This window comes from Loxodonta africana, chromosome 11 (assembly GCF_030014295.1).
Source record: "Loxodonta africana isolate mLoxAfr1 chromosome 11, mLoxAfr1.hap2, whole genome shotgun sequence".
NCBI classification, from domain to species: domain Eukaryota; kingdom Metazoa; phylum Chordata; class Mammalia; order Proboscidea; family Elephantidae; genus Loxodonta; species Loxodonta africana.
Window position 1 is genome coordinate 9,822,540 of NC_087352.1, and position 21,124 is coordinate 9,843,663.

Sequence of the window (21,124 nt, forward strand, 5' to 3'; positions counted from 1 at the left end):
ATCAGCCTTCATGAGGACCTCTTAACTCTCCTTCAGCCACAACAAAGACAAATGAGCCACCAGTTTCGCCCAAGCAGACTATCATTACTCCCTCAAGCAAATACCACAGCCAACAGCGAGCTCCGGGAAACAGAGCCTTCGATAAGCGGAACTGTGTTGCATGCCGGGAGCATTCTAAATAGCCTGGTTCCCAGCTTCCGCAGAGTTGTCTACTGTGGACTACATTTCCCAGAAGTCTCCGGGGGCACAGGTCTTATTTTTAGCGGCGGGGTGAGTTCGTGGATAGTTTAGGGCTTCCAGGTTCCGTGGGTTTTACTGGCCCTGGATTGTTGGTGGTGTTAGGTGCAGTTGAGTTGGTTCCAACTTACAGCGACCTTATGCACAACAGAACTAAACACTGCCCGGTTGGACACCATCCTCACAATGGTTGCTGTGCTTCAGCCCACTGTTGTAGCCACTGTGTCAATCCATCTCATCGAGGGTCTTCCTCTTTTCAGCTGACCCTCAACCTTACCAAGCTCTGGACTACATCTCCCATAAACCTCTGGGACCCAACTAACCTCGGTCTCCGGTCTATTTCCGGTGTCCCCACGGTTCTTGGCTCTGCAAGGTGAGTTTGGTCGTGGGTAGATAGCAGCATAGGGCGGGCCTGGGCCGCCTCAGGGGACTTTACTGGAGCTGGATAAGAATCCGCAGTGAGGGCGGGGATGAGGGTGGCCCCCGAGGTGAGGAAGGCTCGTGTCTGGACAGGAAGTGTCATGTCCAGAGCCTCAAGGCTGTGTTTGCGCGAGCAGCTGAGGAGGTTGGTGTGTGACAGACTGCTTGACCGGGCCGGATGTGTCTCCGTGACGGTGGGTGCGGTTGTGAAGATTTGACAGCGTGATGGTGTGCGTGGCCTTACCCATAAGTGTGGTTTTCTTTGGTTGTGTGTGCTCGTCGCTCTAGGTTCCCTCAAGGTTCTCTTTGGGCTTGTTAAATGACTGCCAGAAAGAAAGAAAGAAAAAAAAAAAACCCATTGCCGTCGAGTCGATTCCTACTTATAGCGACCATATATGAGCCAGAAAGAAACCCTGTATTAAACTCTACAATGACGGCTTTGAGCAAGAAGGCACACGCCATGTCTTGGGAGAAGACCATTAGATCTGGAAATGTCATGACAGGCTCCTGCGAAGACGTGCTGGGGAGGTCCCCGGGTTAGGATTCCTAGGAGGGGCGCCTGTGGGAGTTCCTTGGGAGTCAGCTACATGTTTCAGAACCACTGCATCTAGAGCTTTGTCCCTAAGAATTCTGTCAACTCAGATTGCAGCCTCCCTTTTAATTCCACTTGGTTGTATGCGGTTGGAGACAGATGTGGCCCTAGAGAGTGTTTTTGTTTGTTTTCTCTCATTGCTTTAAGTCTGTTTGTGCACCGGGAAATATTGGTGTCTCAAGATTTCTTTCTTCCCTAGGGCTGCCACATAAGAAGGGCCCTGAGGCAGAGGAAACAATTGTTGCATATTTAGAAATTAAAATCCAGGTAATGTGTTTTTTTTTTTTTTTGTATAATTACTTTTGCTTTTAGGTCTTGAATTTTTGCTTTCTTCAATCTGACTTGTAGTGCATATCCTGGGCCTTTCTTCCTGGTGAATGACCCACCATACTGGTGCATCCCTCTTCCATCCCTGCCCCTCAGGCCTGTTGCCTGGAGTCTATTCCAACTCATATGCACTCTATAGAACAGAGTAGAACTGCCCTACAGGGTTTCCAAGGCTGTGATATTTATGGAAGCTGACTGCTACATCTTTCTCCCATGGAGCGGCTGGTGGTTTTGAACTGGTGACCTTTGGGTTAGCAGCCCAGCACTTAATTACTTTGCCACCAAGGCTTAATAGCCTACTTCCCAGGGTCCCCCAGTTGTCTTTCTCCTCCTTATTTAACAGCCACATATCCATACGACAGATTGTGGAAATCCTCCTGTACATTCTCTTTTTCAAAGCATTCTGATAGTATAGAAACATACCTCCCGGAGATTAATGTTAGCACTTTATTGGAGACTATGATTACTTAAGGAGATTAATGTTTAGGTGGTATCATGTACAAGTAATTTTTTATCTACTGTACAGTTGTGATTTTTGTAGCAAGGCAAGGTAGGAATGGATTGAGTGTCTCAGTTATCTGCCTTGTGTCTTTTAGGGGCAGGAATGTGATTGGGCTTTGAGCATAGGGTTTATACCAGCAAGGGCAGAGGCTTTCAAATAATCTTTAGATAGAAATTTGTAACATCGCTGGGGGGTATAGAATTAGTTTACACAAAGTCCTTGGTTCCTGAGAGATAACTCCAAACCCTTGACATTTCCTGAGAAATTGAAGTGCTTATTTTGTTCTCAGTTTCCTTAATGACTGAAATATATATCTATCCCGTTACTCAATTTTTTTGCATTTGTAAATATCTCTATATTTCTGATTATGTAATTAATGCAGGCTTATTGCAGAAAATTCAGCAATCCTGGAAGCTTATAGAGGAGGAAGTTAAAGTTATACCCTTTAGAGTTCACCATTCCTAATATTTTGGTGTATCTTTATTCAGTTATTTTCCCCTGTGAGCCTTTGTGATTTTGTTTATGTAAGCGATAGGAAGACTCTTCTGCTCTTACTTTGAAAAAAAAATTCAACCTGGGTAAGAGGTTTATTTTACTCTTTTGAATGTATAGAAAGCAGAAGCGCCGGTGATCCCATTCTTATTTGTAAACCTTCAAATTTAGATTTCTGTCCTGAAAGTCTGACGCCATAGCCTTTTTTCTTAATTTCAACAGAATTAAAAAACCAAAACAAACCAGTTGCCTTTGAGTAGATTCTGACTCATGGCGAACCCATGTGTATAGAATAGAACTGTAGTCCATAGGGTTTTCAAGGCTGTGACCTTTCAGAAGCAGGTTGCCAGGCTTTTCTTCCTTGATGCCTTTGGGTAGGTGTGAACCACCACCTTTTAGTTAGTAGTGGAGCACTTAACTGTTTGTGCCACCCAGGGACTCGTCAACAGACTCCCACCACCCACTGCCGTCGAGTCAATTCCGACTCATAGTGACCCTGTAGGACAGAGTAGAACTGCCCAATAGAGTTTCCAAGGAAAGCCTGGTGGATTCGAACTGCTGACCTCTTGGTTAGCAGCTGTAGCACTTAACCACTATGCCACCAGGGTTTCCCCTCAACAGACTATACCTCCCATATTATGCGTCCTTTACAGACCTGCCTACCTCACTAAGAAATTGATCATGCATGACTTTCTTCATCAGTTAATATGGATCCATACCATCATTACTAGTGAGAGTATGTTGTCAGTTGCCATTGAGTTGATTCTAACTCATGACGAACCTATGTGTGCGGGGTAGAACTGCCACGCAGGGTTTTCAAGGCTATGACCTTTCAGAAGCAGATCGCCAGGCCTGTCTTCTGAGCTGCCTCTGGGTGGGTTCGAACCTCCAACCTTTTGGCTAGTAGTTGACTGAACGCTTAACCATTCGTGCCACCCAGGCACTTGAGTGAGGGTATAGTAGGCTATAAATTAGTAAACATCTTGCCTACTTTTACATAGTTTCTAATTCTTGGTTATCAAAAATTATTTTTGGTTGAATGTCCTTGTGCGTGTATTTTGTGTGCTTCTGTAGCTGTGTCTTAAGGATACATTTCTAGAAGTGGAATTCTGGGTAACATTTTTCCCCAAATGCAAAGGCCTGTGGTAGTAGTACTTGTGAGGAAATGCAGTGACTAAAAGATGCAGTTGCTACCTTTAAGACAAAGAAGACTGAATATGAATAGGAATAAGTGCAAGGCAATAGAGCAATAATGGCCAACAGGACAGTTGAGATGACCTGTCTTAGGAGCTCAGAGGAGAGTGATTATAGGTAATATTGTTGGGTCATGACCAACACTGTGGAGGCCAATGGAATTTATTCTGTAAACTTACAGTTTTTATTCTAATGATTTTGATTACAGTGAGACTACCAGGATCAACTGATTGAAAATTATCTGGAGGGTATCATGTCTAAAAAGAGGCTGAAATGCAAAATAAGTCCATCTGTCAAGAAGACATGAAAGGAAGCAGAATCGAGACCTCATCAATAGCACCATGACCATTGCTTGGAGAATTTTAGCCTTTTTTTCTAGGCAGGACATGGACATACATAGAAACCATAGAGTTGGTATGATGCATGGTCATTGTTGCAAAATTATGCAGAATATCTAAAGAATATTATGTTTACAATAAAACTTTATTAATATACAGATTTATAACTTTCTAAACTTTTTAAAATCTATTAATGTCTGATTGCCACTCTCTCTATATTGATCTTACATATATTTTATAAATGTAATCATACTATAGATACATCCTGTAACCCATTTTTTTCTATTGATAATCTATCTTGAGTATTTTCCCCAACTTAGCATATTTATCCACTGCATGGTGTTCCATTCCTTGGGTATGTAGTTAAGCAGTAGACTTTTTGGATTCAGGCAGTTGCCCGAGTAATTCCTTGGTACACCTTGTCAGCTCCTGTGTCTTGACCAACTTTTTTCACCCTGAGGCTGTAAGGAGGTTCTAGTTTGAATGGTGTGGCGCCTTCTTAACCACAAGATTGGGAATAGAGGGAGGAAGATCTGATGTAGGCAGGACTGAACAGCCAGTCTCAGATCCAGAGCAGTGTCCTCAGAATTGGGCACTGGCCAGAAACCCTCCTACTGAAGTGCCTTGGGGTTTGTGGAGAGAGTTTAGATTCCGTAAATGGCATGTAGGGGTAAGAGGTTAGAAACAGGAACATAGATAAGCTTAAGTCAGGGTGGGATCACGTAAGCACACCTGGTCTAAGCTTCTTGTTCCTCCCCAGCTCTGACTTCTCTGGACGCTGTGCTTCACCAGTAGAGGAACCCCATGGAGGATTAATTTGTTCTTGAAATCCTAGGACCATGACTGACGTAAGTTGGCATTTCTCTCTCCTTGAAAGATCATGATTTTTAAGTCATGCTCTATTTCTATTGATAACCTCGAAGCTTTCTACCTAACAGACTCCCATCACTTAAGCTGCTGCTCAGTTCCTCCCACTCCAGTGAAAAAGGGGGCCAAATAGCCCAACATCCACCCCTCCCACCGCGTGCCCCTCTCTTTTCCAACCAGAGTCAGCATATTGATTGAACACATTAGTCAGCATCTTCTGTATGTTCAGTCTTCTATCAAGAGTAGTGGTAGAGCAGTGGAGGAATGGAGCCCCTTCAGAGGAACACTTGAGCTCCTCAGTGAAATATACTTAATGATTAGCACGCTTTTACTTCTAAACAGAGAAACCAGTATGGTCAGTTCTCGTTATTCACAGTAGTTATGTTCTGTGAAGTCCCATGAACACTGCATTAGCTAATACCAGATTAGCTTTGTTCAGCCTCAGCTAGGAATTTTTCACCACTTTGCACATGCATGGGCCTGTGAACTCCCACAAGTACTTTTAGTAAATAGGCAGATTTCGGAATACAGAATTTGCAAATGATGAGGATTGACTGTAGTAGATTGAATTCATCTATCAGAGTACAAATAGGGTTCAACATAAGAGAAAGAAGAAATAGAATGGAAGACTGCAGGCAATTTAAACACAACAAACGTTTTCCTTTTTCAGGGTAGGATGCTGATTAGCAGGCAGCTAGCAGACAGGCCAGTCGATGGGTGGTACAAACAGTTAATTTGCTCAGCTCCTGACTAAAAGGTTGGAAGTTCAAGTCCACCCAGAGGTACTTCAGAAGAAAGTCCCAGTGATCTACCTGTGAAAAATCAGCCATTGAAAGGCCTGTATAGCGCAGTTCTATTCTGACACACACGAGTTCGCCAGGAGTCGGAACGGACTCCTCGGCAACTGGTTTTTATTTTTGTGTTTTAGCAAGCAGGCCGGCTGGTAAGGGTACTCTGCCCTTAGACAGCTGGGTGGTCATCCGAGAAAACAGTTTGTTTATGGATTTTCTGGAAGACCTTGGGTGTTTAACTGTAACATATCCGTGGCAGGCTGTCTCTGGTATTGCTCTTTGTTGTCACTTCTATTTTGATTCATCCAGGTCCTCACCATTTCCCTTTGTTAGAATTCCACACTCCCACAAGTCTGTGATGTGATGAGTTAGTAAGGATGGTCTCATTGGACCATACAAGAAAACTTGGAACTTCTCCACAGCCCTGAGTTTTCCAAAGAAATAAGATGGAATTTGATCTTGCTTGGTCTGAGCCTTGGTTTATGTGAGATATTATGCTTTGCAAGGTTTTAGGATTAGAGAGGGGAGTGAGTGGTTCTTTCCAGGGATTCCCTAATTGATGAAGAGCGGTATCAAAGTCCATTTTGTCATGGACACCAGTCTTGGATGACATCTGTGTCATGTGCAATAACCTGATCAGTATCCTCTCACCCAGGGATAAGAAAGGCGTTAAGTGAGGGTTAGTCAATGGTAATAAGTAAGGAGATGATCTAGATGCATACGTACTAGATGATAATAGATTCCCAGATTTAAGAAAATCTTTAGAAGTTTTATTCAGCCTAAATGTATAAATAAATATATCCATAATAAAAGAAACATTTTATTTACTCATGATTATAAGAAAAAATGCTTATGATGTCATCTAACAGAATGACGAACTTGAGGCTTGAGGATATTCCTTTATTTAATGGAAATTATTTTCTTATGATATTTTATAAACACCTTTGGAAAAAAGGTTTTCATTTTTTTAAAAGGGAAAAGAGCACACATATACACATACGGACCCTTATATATCTAAAACTGAACATCTATGTATATGTATATATATATACACACACACACACATATATATACGTGTGTGTATATATGTGTATAGTAGAAGAAACTTCCCTGTTACAGTAGAAGAAACTTCCTGGATACTGTAAGATAATAGATATCCAAACCTGTCTGGAATAGAATATATTTACACATATACACATAAAGCCAAAACCAAACCCGTTGCTGTCGAGTTGATTCCGACTCATAGCACCTCTATAGGACAGAGAAGAACTGCCCCGTAGGGATTCCAAGGAGCACCTGGTGAATTTGAACTGCTGACCTTTTTGGTTAGCAGACGTAGCTCTTAACCACTATGCCACCAAGGTTTCCCACATACACATACACACACGTATATATACAACTGAACATGTGTGTGCGTGTGTGTGTGCCCATATATATGTATGTGTATATATATAGACTTTTGCTTTTAAGGAAAATAAAACATGAAAACTTTCACACATACACACATAAAAAACCGAACCTGTTGCCATCGAGTCAATTCTGTCTCATAGTGACCCTACAGGACACAGTAGAACTGCTCCATAGAATTTCCAAGGAGCACCTGGTGGATTCGAACTGCTGACCTTTTGGTTAGCAGCCATAGCACTTAACTACTATGCCACTAGGGCTTCCATATATACACATACACACATACTCTTTTATTTAATAATAGGTTTGGATATCTATTATCTTATAGTATCCAGGAAGTTTCTTTTACTGTAACAGGATTCTTCTGGAATATGTAGACACTCTGCTTTAGTCACACTAATTTCCTGACTTTTCCCTAGTACCACAGGCTTTCGGCCTACTTGATTGTTGCAGTTTCCCTTCTTTCAATATTATCCTTCATAACTTTCTTTCCTTTTGGAAATATTTAATTTCACAAGTAATACGTGGGTTTTTGGTTTCAGGGATTGGTGACGTTCAGGGACGTGGCCATTGCCTTCTCTCAGGAGGAGTGGGAATGCCTGGACCCTGCTCAGAGGGACTTGTACGTGGATGTGATGCTGGAGAATTACAGCAACTTGGTCTCCCTGGGTAAGGTCGTCTGCCTGAAAGAACGTCGAATCTGCTCCCTGAAACGTTCAAATCCCTGAATTCTTTGTTGGGAATTTCAGGGCTGTCTTTGAAGAAACTAGCTAAATTTCTTCTCCGTGTTCCCTAAGGAATGCTTTGGCATTTGTTGGGTTAGATCAGAGGGATCTTCCCCATTCCTCAGTGACCTTCACACCTTTCTCTGGCCTTTCCTTTTTCTGTAACACCAAGGGGCTGGGTTTCTATAGATGCGGTATATCCTTGCAACTTAAAATTTGGTTCTTTCGTTTGAGGAGCCATAAGAAGGCCACAGCAGAGCACTTAACTACTGTGCCACCAGGGTTTCCAACATTGTGCTTACTATCATTAAAAATAATCAAAAGTCAAAGAAATTGAAACATTAACATTTATTCTGAGCAGTTATTTTGTATGCATATAGGGAGACCATTCTGATTCCAGAAAAATGCAAACAGCTTGAAGTCTGCAATGAGGCTTATAAAGAGAAAAGGAGAGAGAAGACTAGAAGATCAACCACTGGTCAATCTCAATATAACTGATTGAACCCTGGCCTCCCCTGTTGCTGAGATCAAATGATATCAGGTCACAAGGTGGTCTCAGGCCTTCCACCCACCTTCAGCCATGCCTTCTGAAATTCAAACTTAGTAAACCTGGCTTCTGCACAGGAAAGAAAAAATTAGCAATGTTGGGTGAAAGAAAAGCACTGACAGGATCAGTTTTGGTAGGAACTTCTTCACAGTGTATATATGGTTTGTGGGTAAGAAAATCTTAAAATAAACCAAAACCAAACCCGTTGTCGTCGAGTCAGTTCTGAATCATAGCGACCCTATGGGACAGAGTAGAACTGTCTATGTGATGTCCAAGGAGTAGCTAGCTGGTGGATTCGAACTGCCAACTTTTTGGTTAGCAGCCAAGCTCTTAACCACTGCACCACCGGGGCTTCAATCTCTTTGACACTATGTACCAGGCTCTATTCTAAGCACTACAAATACATTAATTTATTTAGCCTTCACAACATCCCCTTGAGGTAGGTACTGTTTTTATATTCCCTTTTTACAGATGAGAATACTGAGGCACATACAGTTAAAATGACTTTCTTACATTGTATAGCTGGTGGGAGGCAGTGGCAGGGATTGAACGTAGGAAGTCTGGCTCCAGAGCCTGTTCTCAGCCAGATGAATTTCAGTTTGCTCTATGTTTATTTGCTTTCAAGAGATGGAGCCTGAATACACTTAAAACAGGATCGTTTTCCAACCTATGTGAGCTTATGTTCTTCCTTCCCATTATCCTTCTCTGAAGTCTTTACCAATGTGATTTTTACCTTTAGTTTATTATAAATTTAACCAACAACCACCAAGTTGACTTGCTGTCAAGTTGACTCTGACTCATGGCGACCCCATGTGCATCAGAATAGAACTATTGTCCATAGGGTTTTCAGTGGCCGATTTTGCAGAATTAGATCGCCAGGCCTTTCTCCCAGGGCACCTCTGGGTGGACTTGAATCTCCAACCTTTCAGCTGGCAGCTAAGCACATTAATCAAAGCTGAATCAAAATGGTTTGAGCTTATAATAATAGTAATAGTAATAAAAAGTTGACTCCTACTCACGGCAACCCCGTGTGTGCAGAGTAGGACTGCTCCATAGTTTTCAAGGCTGTGACATTCCGGAAGCATATCGATCACCAGGCCTGTCTCTGTAGGAGCCTCTGGGTGGGTTCAAACTGCCAACCTTTTGGCTAGCAGTTGAGCACTTAACCATTTGTGCCACCCAGGGACTCAATACAGAGATAACACAGTCCACATATGTGCCTAGGGTATATCTCCAAAAAGAAACGATAATAGAATTCTCCTTATATATTCATGTAAATTCCAAAAGTTGTTTAAAAAGCCACCGAAAATCTAATAGCAATCCTTTGGTTCTTATCTTGTAGTAAACAAGGACATTAATTTAGCTGGGAGTTAAATGCTTTTCCTTCAGCAAGCATTTGAAGATTTTCTTAAAGAGCCACAATATTTTACACATTAAACCCAAAACCAAGTCAATTCCAACTCATAGCATTGCCATCAAGTCAATTCCAACTCATAGCGACCCTATAGGACTGAGTAGAGCTGCCCCATAGCGTTTCCAAGGAGCACCCGGTGGATTTGAACTGCTGACCTTTTGGTTAACAGTTGTAGCTCTTAACTACTATGCCACCAGGGTTTATTTAATGCATTAGGAACATAATTTTTCTGTCTCCTTGAAAATTGTTAGATTCTATTTTTTTAAACTTACAGACTTAGTGTCTACAAGCCTGTCAGCACAGGAGCTCCCATAGATTTTCTTAACTTTTTTTATTGTGATTTAGGCAAAAGTTTACAGAGCAAATTAGTTGCTTGTTAAACAGTTAATACACAGATTGTTTTGTGACATTGGTTGCCAACCCCATGATATGTCAATATTCACCCCTTCTCCACCCTGGGTTCCCTGTTTCCATTCATCCAGTTTTCCTCTCCCTTCCTGCCTTCTCGTCTTTGCTTCTGGGCTGGTGTGCCCATTAGTCTCATACACATGGCTGAACTATGAAGCACGTCCCTGATGTGTGTTATTGTTAGCCCTATAAAGACCTGTCTAATCTTTGGCTGAAGGGTGAACCTCAGGAGTGACTTCAGTACTGAGTTAAAAGGGTGTCCGGGGACCATACTCTCAGGGTTTCTCCAGTATCTGTCAGACCAGCAAGCCATTTTTTTTTTTTGTAAATTTGAATTTTGTTCTAAATTTTTCTTTCACTCAGTGGAAGACCCTGTATTGTGATCCCTGCCAGAGCAGTTGGTGGTGGTAACCAACAATCAGCTAGTTGCTCTGGGCTCAGTCTGGTGGAGGTTGTGGTAGTTGTGGTCCATTCGTCCTTCCCTTAGATTTTTTTTATCTCAAATTTACTAATTTTCTTCATTCTCTAACTCTGTGTGGTTGTAAAAACTTGTTAAAAATCAAAGTCTGCCAAAGTGGCCATTGTAAATCGAAATTTTTCTTAATGAAAGGCTGACACTTTACCTGATAAACCTAGAAAAAAAAAAATAGAGATTAGGGTAATGATGAATATACATGTAAGAAGCTGGATTTCCTAAAGAGGAAGTTGTTAATTGTTTCATGCTTGCAGACTTTTTTTTTAAAGTAAAGCATTACAGAAGGGATTATTTCTATGTTGAGAAGTAATACTTAATACTGATGTAAAGTATGCTGAAAAACATTTTGGCAACTATGCCATTATGACCAGTCTAGTAATCACTAGTTTGTGGTCTTGCTGTGAAGTGGAGCATGGCTCAAACCATGAGTTAGCTGTAGAATTGATTACAAAAATAGACACACAAACCCACAGACAGTCAGTGACTTAGAACAAGTGTGAACTGTAGAGAGTAACACGGAGTGATTTCCTGATGAAATCAGGAGTGTCGGCCTCCGTGACCTTGTGTGCATGTAAGCCAGTTAGGAGGTGGAGATCATTCTTTTTTCGGTAATCACATATAGATTACCAAAGACAATATACCAGGGTTGAAAGTTCATACAACAAACTGGAATTAAATCAAAATCTTACAGGAGACTTTTGGCCAGAGGTAAAGAAAACAAGCCACATGTTGCAGAAAACTAGGTTAAACAAAACAAAATCATCAAAAGCTCATTATAGCAAGTACATTTGATTGCCATTAAGTGACATGCCCAGAGGGGACATTGGATGACCACACTTGGGCACATAAGGGTTTGATTGATGAAAGCTCATATTTTGGTCTGAGGGACCATCAACACAGGAAGGCAAGGGACTTGTTAAGGTGATCTTGGTGGAATCCTCAAGAAATTGTCGGATTAGAACATTAAGATCATAAGAGCTGAAAAATCAAAGCTGAGTTTATCGTTTGGCAGGAAAGGGAGAGCCTTCATGCTCAGAAGTTAGATCAGTAAGTCTCATCATCTCATTCGCTTCTAATGGGTATTATTTTTGATTTGTTTTTTATTTCTACTATTGAGATTTTATTTCTGGTAAAGGAAATAAAATGCATGGTTGTATTGTTTTCTTTCAGATTTGGAGTCAACCTATGAGACCAAAAATACATTTTCAGAAAAGGATATTTTTGAAATAAATTTTTCCCAGTGGGAGATAAAGGAAAAAAGTAAAACTCTTGCCCTTGAGGCCTCCATTCTTAGAAATGATTGGAAGTGCAGAAGCAAATTCGAGAGACTCCCGGGACACCAAGAGGGATATTTCAGTCAAATGATAATCAGCTATGAAAACATGCTCACTTACAAAAAAACTAAATCATTTACTCCACATCAGAGAATTCGTCATAGAGAGAAACCCTATGTATGTAAGGAATGTGGGAAGGCCTTTCATCATGGTTCAAAACTCGTTCAACATGAGAGAACTCATTCTGCTGAAAAACACTTTGACTGTAAAGAATGTGGGAAGACCTTTTTTAGTGCCTATCAACTTACTGTGCATCAGAGATGGCATACTGGTGAGAAACCCTACGAATGTAAGGAATGTGGGAAGACCTTTAGTTGGGGATCAAGCCTTGTTAAACATGAGAGACTTCATACTGGTGAGAAGCCCTATCAATGTAAAGAATGTGGGAAGGCCTTTAGTCGTGGCTATCAACTTACTCAACATCAGAAAATTCATATTGGTGTGAAATCTTATGAATGTAAAAAATGTGGGAAGGCCTTTTTTTGGGGCTCCAGCCTTGTTAAACATGAGATAATTCATACTGGTGAGAAACCTCATGAATGTAAAGAATGTGGGAAGGCCTTCAGTCGTGGCTATCAACTCACTCAGCATCGTAAAATTCATACTGGTGAGAAACCTTATGAATGTAAAATATGTGGAAAGGCTTTTTGTTGGGGCTATCAACTGACTCGACACCAGATATTTCATACTGTTGAGAAACCCTATGAATGTAAGGAATGTGGGAAGGCCTTTAATTGTGGCTCAAGTCTAGTTCAACATGAAAGAATACATACTGGTGAGAAACCCTATCAATGTAAAGAATGTGGGAAGGCCTTTAGTCGTGGTTATTATCTTACTCAACATCAGAAAATTCATACTGGTGAGAAGCCTTATGAATGTAAAGAATGTGGGAAAGCCTTCAGTTGGGGTTCAAGCCTTGTTAAACACGAGAGAATCCATGCTGGTGAGAAATCCTATGAATGTAAAGAATGCGGGAAGGCGTTTTGTAGTGGGTACCAACTTACTCGACATCAGATATTTCATACTGGTGAGAAACCCTATGAATGTAAGGAATGTGGGAAGTCCTTTAATTGTGGCTCAAGCCTTGTTCAACATGAGAGAATCCATACTGGTGAGAAACCCTATCAATGTAAAGAATGTGGAAAAGCCTTTAGTCGAGGCTATCACCTTACTCAACATCAGAAAATTCATACTGGTGAGAAACCTTTTAAATGTAAGGAATGTGGGAAGACCTTTAGTTGGCGTTGGGGCCTAGTTAAACATGAGAGAGTGCATACTGGTGAGAAGCCTTATGAATGTAAAGAATGTGGGAAGGCCTTTGGTAGTGGCTATCAACTTAGTATTCATCAGAGATTTCATACTGGTGAGAAACCTTATCAATGTAAGGAATGTGGAAAGACCTATATTCGTGCCTCAAGCCTTGCTCAACATGAAAGAATTCATAGTAGTGATAAACCCTATGAATACAAAGAATGTGGGGAGGCCTTTACATGGATACCTTACTCAAATAAGAAAATTCATATTGGTGAAACTTTATGAATTTAAGAGATGCAAAATATTTTTTTGTGTGTATGGACAACTTACTGAACATGAGACAAAAATCCTACTCTGGAGAAACCCTATGAATGTAAAGAGTGATTAGAAGCCTTTCCTGAGTATGGGCAACTTACTTGATAACAGCAAATTATACTAGTGAAAAACGTTTTGAATACAAAGGATATGAAAAGGCCTTTGGACATCTGTATAATCCTAATGAATTTAAATTTATACCTGTTTGAAGCCCTTAAACGTAAGAAATGTGGGGAAATCTTTATCCATGGCCCAAAGCTTATTCAATGTCAGAGAATTTATCCTTGTGAGAAACACTTTAAGGAATGAGAGAAGGACCTAAACTGAATTCAGTTCTGACTGCACACCAGAGAACTCATACTGCTGTGAAATCCTCTGACTGTAATGAACAAGCCTGTAGACATGGTAGATATCTTAGAGTACACCAGAGAATTCATCCTAATTAGAGACCCTTTGAATTAGAATTGTAGGACGGTCTTTAGACCAGTGCTACTAAGTGTTGCCCACAGACTGGTACCAGTCCACAAAGTATTATATGTCCATCATGAGGTAAATACAAAAACTGAGAGTAAGTATTTGGACATTTTAAATTTCATGTTGCCACAACATGGCTATTGTATTTTACAAAAGTATCAGTTCATAAATGATTGGAAATTAAAAATGAAAATTGATCCTTCACGAGAAATAGTTTGAGAGACAACATTCACCTTTTTAAAACATGAGAGAAATCACAACACACTTTAATCAGTATAGGAAAGCCTTCACCGATCTGAGTAGCAGAATATATTACAGGAAGAAACGGTGAATGCAGCAATCACTCTCCTCATGCTCGTACCATAAGAGAATTGATGACAGATGTGTTCATGTAGCGAATGCATAGACGCCTTCCAAAACCATTTAATCTTTGTTAAGTTTCAGCAAACTCATCTAAAGAATAACTCTGTTAAGGTAACAAATGTAGGGAAATCTTTATTTGTGGCACAAACTATAGTTTACTGTCTCAAAGTGCCATCTGTAGGATTTTGAGGAAAATGCGTATTTCCTCTGGCCATCATGCGTAAAATGCTGTGGTAAAAACCCATTGCCCTTGAGTTGGTTCTGACTCATAATGATGCTTTAAAACCAAAACACCAAACCCATTGCCATCAAGTGTATTCCAACTGTTAGTGACCCTATAGGACAGAGTACACCTGCCCCATAGGGTTTCTAAGGCTGTAATCTTTATGGAAGCAGACTGCACATCCTTCTGCCATGGAGCGGCTGGTGGGTTTGAACTGCCTACCTTTCAGTTAACAGCCAAGCTCTTAACCACTGCGCCACTGTGCCGTTGTAGAGATTGAATGGTTTAGTATGTGTCACATCCTTGGAAGAGTATCTGGTATGTAACCTACACTCAATATGTATTAGCTATTTTCCTAATTATTATCATTAACATTACTACTAGTGAATTCTTAGGGGAGAAAGGCCCCTTTGGTACAACGAATTTAGAAAAGGTAACTACTGACCCATTTGAATTTCAGATAGTTTTGGGTAAAATCTACTAAAACATAAGGAACCAGAGAGGATTTTCATTCAGAGCTCATTTCTTAAGCTGTATCAGAAATTACTGATTGTTAACATTTGACCGCATTTGCTGTTTCTCTAAATGTATATGTATGTATGCTCATGTACCATTTGATTTAAGATGTAGAAACCATGATACTTCATCTTTGAACACATCAGCATATATATTCTAAGAATAAGAACAGCCTTATTCTGAATTCGAATACCATGGTTACACAAGAAAAATTAACAGTAATCCGTCAGTATCTGTTTGTATTTACTTCGTATTTTCCAGTTCTCCCAAGAATCTATCGTATTGGTTTTTATTTATAACCAGCATCCTCTTTAGATTCATCCATTGCATCTGGTTGTCATTCCTCTAGATTTTAGTCTTGAACAAACTGTTTGAAGAGTTCAAGAAAGCTTTTCTGTAGAATGCCACACATTCTAGGTTTGTTTCTTTTCCTTGTGGTGAAATTTAATTTGTGCCTCTATTATTTGTATTTTTCATAAAATGAAGTTAGAGCTAGAGGTTTAGATATTTTTGGGCCAGAACACTTCATAGGTGGTGATGTGTACTCACATTGCAACACATCAGAAGCACATAATGTCTGTTTTTCCTATTACTGATGCTGTTTGATCACTTGATATCTTAAAGATGGTGACTGCTAGAGCTCCCCACATAAAGTTTTATGTATATATATATATACATACATACACATATATAATATATATATTTGTATATTGTGTATAGATATACAATTAATACAATGGGTAAACTTTTGGAAATTTATAATCATATATATATAAATTCTGAATTAAAAAGAAATTGAAACATAGATTTTGAGAAAAGATTGCTAATGAAATGATTGTGTATCAGAACTTGTAGGATATAGCTGATGCTTTACTCAGTGGAAGAATAATACCTTTAATGCACCTTGGAGGAAACCAAGATGGAGGGCCAGAACTATGTCTTGTTCACCACCCTTCCCCCACACCTACATAGTGCCTCTAGCATTGAACTCAGGAAGCCACAGAAATAACAAATCCTAAGCCAATATATAGGAGCAATTGATAACGACTAAAATTAGAGATTAATAATTAGGAATGAAAACAGCAGTCTCCTGCCAGTATTTTTCTGTGGAAAGCCCATTAACTTCAACTAGATTTTCGTAGATCTGAACAAGGACAAAGAAAGAAAGACAACATTATAGAATCATGAGTAAGAAAGCAGATGTAATTACAGATATGGAGGAGATTTTTCAGATTTAAGGTAATATAATGTTTAAACCTGATTGAAACAGTAAAGGAAAAGGTTGAAAATTTGGTCCAAGATCTCCCTTTTAGAAACAACATTTGGAAACTGTTAACTCCTTAGGTAGAAATTTCAATGTGAAAATCACTAAAGATTTTGTTAGTTCATATTACATGGATAACACAATAACAAAACTGGATGGAGATAGATTTTAAAAAGCAAAAGCTAGATGAAGGCATTGGTGAAAAACAAGGCTCCAGGAATTGATGGAATACCGATTGAGATGTTTCAACAAATGGACACAGAGCTGGAAGTGCTTATTCATCTATGCCAAGAAATCTGGAAGACGGCTACCTGGCCAACCAACTGGAAGAGATCCATATTTATGCTTATTCCCAAGAAAGAATGTGGAAATTATTGAACAATATCATTTGTAACACATGCAAGTAATATTTTGCTGACGATCATGCAAAAGCAGCTGCAGCGGTATATTGACAGGGAACTGCCAGAAATTCAAGCTGGATTCAGAAGACGATGTGGAACCAGGAATATCATTGCTGATGTCAGATGGATCCTGACTGAAAGCAGAGAATACCAGAAAGATGTTTACCTGTATTTTATTGGCTATGCAAAGGCATTTGACTGTGTGGACATTATCAAACTATGGATAACATTGCAAAGAATGAGAATTCCAGAACACTTAATTGTGCTCATGAGGAACCTGTACATAGATCAAGAGCAGTTGTTGGAACAGAACAAGGGGATACTGCATGGTTTAAAGTCAGGAAAGGTGTTTGTCAGGGTTGTATCCTTTTACCATACTTATTCAATCTGTATGCTGAGCAAATAAAGAAGCTGGACTATATGAAGAAGAACAAGGCATCAGGATTGGAGGAAAACTCATTAACAACCTCTGTTATGCAGATGACACAACCTTGCTTGCTGAAAGTGAAGAGGACTTCAAGCACTTACTGATGAAGATCAAAGACCACAGGCTTCAGTATGGATTATACCTCAACATAAAACAAAAATCCTCACAACTGGACAAATAAGCAACATCATGATAAACAGAGAAAAGACTGAAGTTGTCAAGGATTTCATTATACTTGGATCCACTATCAACACCCGTGGAAACAGCAGTTAAGAAATGAAAAGATGCATTGGGCACATCTACTGCCAAAGACCTCTTTCAGGTGTTGAAAAGCAAGATGTCACCTTGAAGACTAAGGTGTGCCTGACCCAAGCCATGGTTGTTTTCAGTCACTTTATGTGCATGCAAAAGCTGGACAATGAATAAGAAGACCGAAGAAGGATTGACACCTTTGAATTGTGTTGTTGGAGAAGAATACTGAATATACCATGGACTGCCAAAAGAACGAACAAATCTGTCTTGGAAGAAGTACAACCAGAATGCTCCTTAGAAGCAAGAATGGTGATACTGTGTCTCACAATCTTTGGACATGTTACCGGGAGGGACCAGTCCCTGGAGAAGGACATCATGCTTGGTAAAGTAGAGGGTCGGCAAAAAGAGAAAAACTCTCAATGAGATGGATTGATATATTGGCTGCAACAATGGGCTCAAGCATGACAAGGATTGTGAGGATGACGTAGGTTCGGGCAGTGTTTCATTCTTTTGTACCTAGGGTCACTATGAGTTGGAACTGACTCAACAGCACCTAACAACAACAACAAATGCAAAAATTCTAATTAAAATATCAGCAAACAGAATCCAAATGTCTACTATAGGAATTGTGCAATAGGAAATAATTTGTATGGAATATCCAGACTCAAACTTTTCTAAATACATTTTCTAAATATAAATACAGGGTAACTGACAGGGAAAAATATGGAACCAGCACGAATAATCTAAATTAGTTCTTACACTTTTCATCGATTTTATGGCTTTTGAAATAGGAATCCAAATAGATAATGATTTCATTCTAAAAACCTTTTTATAGTTTAATATTTGGAGATCAGAATGCATCTTAAAATTGATGGCTTTTCATAATCATTTTTCAGTCAGGTGGCTGTAATGACTTAGTGCTAGCATCAAAGCATATTAGTTAGGATGAACTAGAGTATGTGTATGTGTTTATATACTCACACAGTTGGAATTCAACCCTTTAAAATTTATTTCTTTCCAAAAACAAGAATGCCAGTTCCATCAAAACTTTTGCATTGACAGCCAAATCCTGTAGTGTCATACTAGTTGTCCATTGTAACCCGTACCTCACCTTGGTGTCCATTTTGTACAGATAGGGCATCCATGGTATCACCGGTCAGTCATTCACCATCCGGTAGTTGACAGCATTGTTCTAAGTGATTTCAGATTTTAAATCAAATATAACACAAAGCAGAATATTTTGAGTGATTTAACAGAATAAATCATTGCTAATAGATTAATGTGTTATTCCTCCCGAATACCGTATTTGCATGTTAACCAGGGTCGTGGAAACAGTGCCTTATCCCAGCATTTCTGAAATTAAGTGCCAAGGATCACCTTGTTCATTAGTACTGGAAAAGCAACGGGGGATTCTCTAATTAAAGAAGCTTATGACGTTAACATCTACTGAACCTCTTCATTAACAACCAAAAGCACTTTACTAGCTCATCAAAAGACTAGAGAGTAACAAGAAAATTGTGTAACTTGTTTAGATTGGTGTATCTCAAACTTCACCATGGAAATCCTCATTCTCATTACCTGTTGCTGTCTTAGGGATGTGAACCCACATTGCGAAATGCTGTCTCAACCAAAAGAGTGACTCTAAAGTTGGAAATTTTAGTCACCAGGTGTGGTTAGCCATGACAAAATAACCGACAGCATCAGGCCCTCAGTGTTTCCTCTTAGTTGTAAGTAAATCATCTTTGTTGTTAACTAAGTAGGAATAGCTCCTGAATTTTATCAGGTGCCATTTCATCATCTCTTTCTGCAATTTAATTTGTTGATGTGTCAATTTATACTGAGATTCTTTGACTTTTCTCTGTTCTTGGATATACCAAAGTTTGCCATAGTGTATTATTTTTTTGTTGCACTGTTTGATTCATCTGTTACTATTTTATTTAGGATATTTGCATCTCATGAGTGAGATTGTATATCAAATTTCTTTATTATTGTATTTTTTCTCTTCTGATATTTCAGTGACTTGTGCTTTAAATGTTAAAACTTGCCTTAAAAACCATATGCTCTATTGGATTGTTTTGTTTTTTCATTGGAGATCTTTAATACTTTCGTATTTCCATTTGCTGCTTTCCTTGTCTTTGAATTTTGACTTCGGACACAACAAAGTTCCTGAGTGCCCAGCACAATTCCTTTAAGGACCCTTTTCATATCCATGTACTACCAGCAAGATCCACATTAAAGGAACATACTAACATGGCCCCTCATTGAACAGTCCATCATTATGAGTTCTTGGGAATGCTGTGTTGGGAAGTCAGAGCTTCTTATAGGGCTGCTGTGATCACATTTGTACATGTCTTTTGGACATATACCTGGCAGTAGAATTGCTTGGTCATGGCCATGGGTATGCTTATATTCGACTTTAGTAAGTTTAAATTCTGCTAAACTTAGATTTCCAAACAAATGTAGCAAGTAACACTCCTACCAGCAGTCTATGAGTGTTGTTTTCTCCCCGTCCTTGACAATATTTGGTATCATCACCCCCCTCCCCCCCCCCCACACACAATTTAGTGGTCTCTGATTGTGATAATTGTGGTTTACATTTCTATTTTTCTGATTACTTACAGGCTATTTGCGATCTCATTACGCTCCTTGCTCCTGGCCCTGGATGAATGTGACTAGTTTCACAATGCATCTGTAAAACTTGTAGGACAATACTTAGCACATAGTCCATGACTGCGTGTTATGTGTATCTTCATCCCCCACCAGATCATGAGCACCCAGCATGGATCATGCCCCTTAATTGCTTGATTCAGTTAGGATACACTCAGCAGAAATGAAAAGAATACCAAATTGGCTGAAGTAATGAAGTATATTGAGTCACATAACAGGCTTTAAGGTGCTCCAGAGATTTTTGATTTATCTTCAAATTGAAATATCCAGAGGCTTAAATTCTCTTCCATTTTCCTGTCTGTAGTGTGGGCTGGTACCAAGACGAGAGACAGATTTCCAGATGTTATTACATACAGTCATGACAATATCCAGAGAAAAGAACAAGTGTTTCCTATGGCTCTCTCTTGGGAGCAAGGAAGCATTTCCCATTAGCCAGCAGTGTACATCTGCTCATACCTTAATTGCTAAAATGGGTCACAATGTAATTGCTGCAACAGTCACTGATGACACTTTAGTCATAGACTCAAACATTTTATTTAAATAAGTCTAGGAGACTTTCAGATTGCATTAACTTTTTATAGGTGCATAAAGAGAGAAGGACCAATGGTCCTTTCTGTTTTAACCAAAAAAAATTATAAATATATATACATTTAATAACATGGAAACCCTGGTGGCGTAGTGATTAAGTCCTACGGCTGCTAACCAAGAGGTCAGCAGTTTGAATCTGCCAGGCACTCCTTGGAAACTCTATGGGGCAGTTCTACTCTGTCCTATAAGGTCGCTATGAGTCGGAATCTACTCAACGGCAGTGGGTTTGGTTTTGGTTTTAATAATACATAAATGACAATTTAAATTTATATATTATTAAGACCAGAGAATGTAATTACAGGTGCTTAGA

At 39.6% G+C, this 21,124-nt stretch overlaps 1 protein-coding gene across 1 annotated transcript; it reads left to right on the forward strand.

Moving 5' to 3' along the window:
- The first annotated feature begins 243 nt into the window (after nt 1-243).
- On the forward strand, nt 244-20,797 carry ZNF283 (zinc finger protein 283). Its single transcript, XM_023543137.2, has 5 exons — nt 244-610; nt 1,449-1,516; nt 4,863-4,950; nt 7,710-7,836; nt 11,907-20,797. The coding sequence occupies exons 3-5, from the start codon at nt 4,942-4,944 to the stop codon at nt 13,607-13,609; spliced, it is 1,839 nt and encodes a 612-aa protein (XP_023398905.2). The 5' UTR covers nt 244-610; nt 1,449-1,516; nt 4,863-4,941; the 3' UTR covers nt 13,610-20,797.
- Nucleotides 20,798-21,124: the final 327 nt, after the last annotated feature.

Bases quoted from the DNA above. Each gene is read 5' to 3' on its own strand.
- ZNF283 (XM_023543137.2), top strand. The intron at 7,837-11,906 runs GTAAGGTCGTCT...GTTTTCTTTCAG, and splicing joins CAGCAACTTGGTCTCCCTGG to ATTTGGAGTCAACCTATGAG.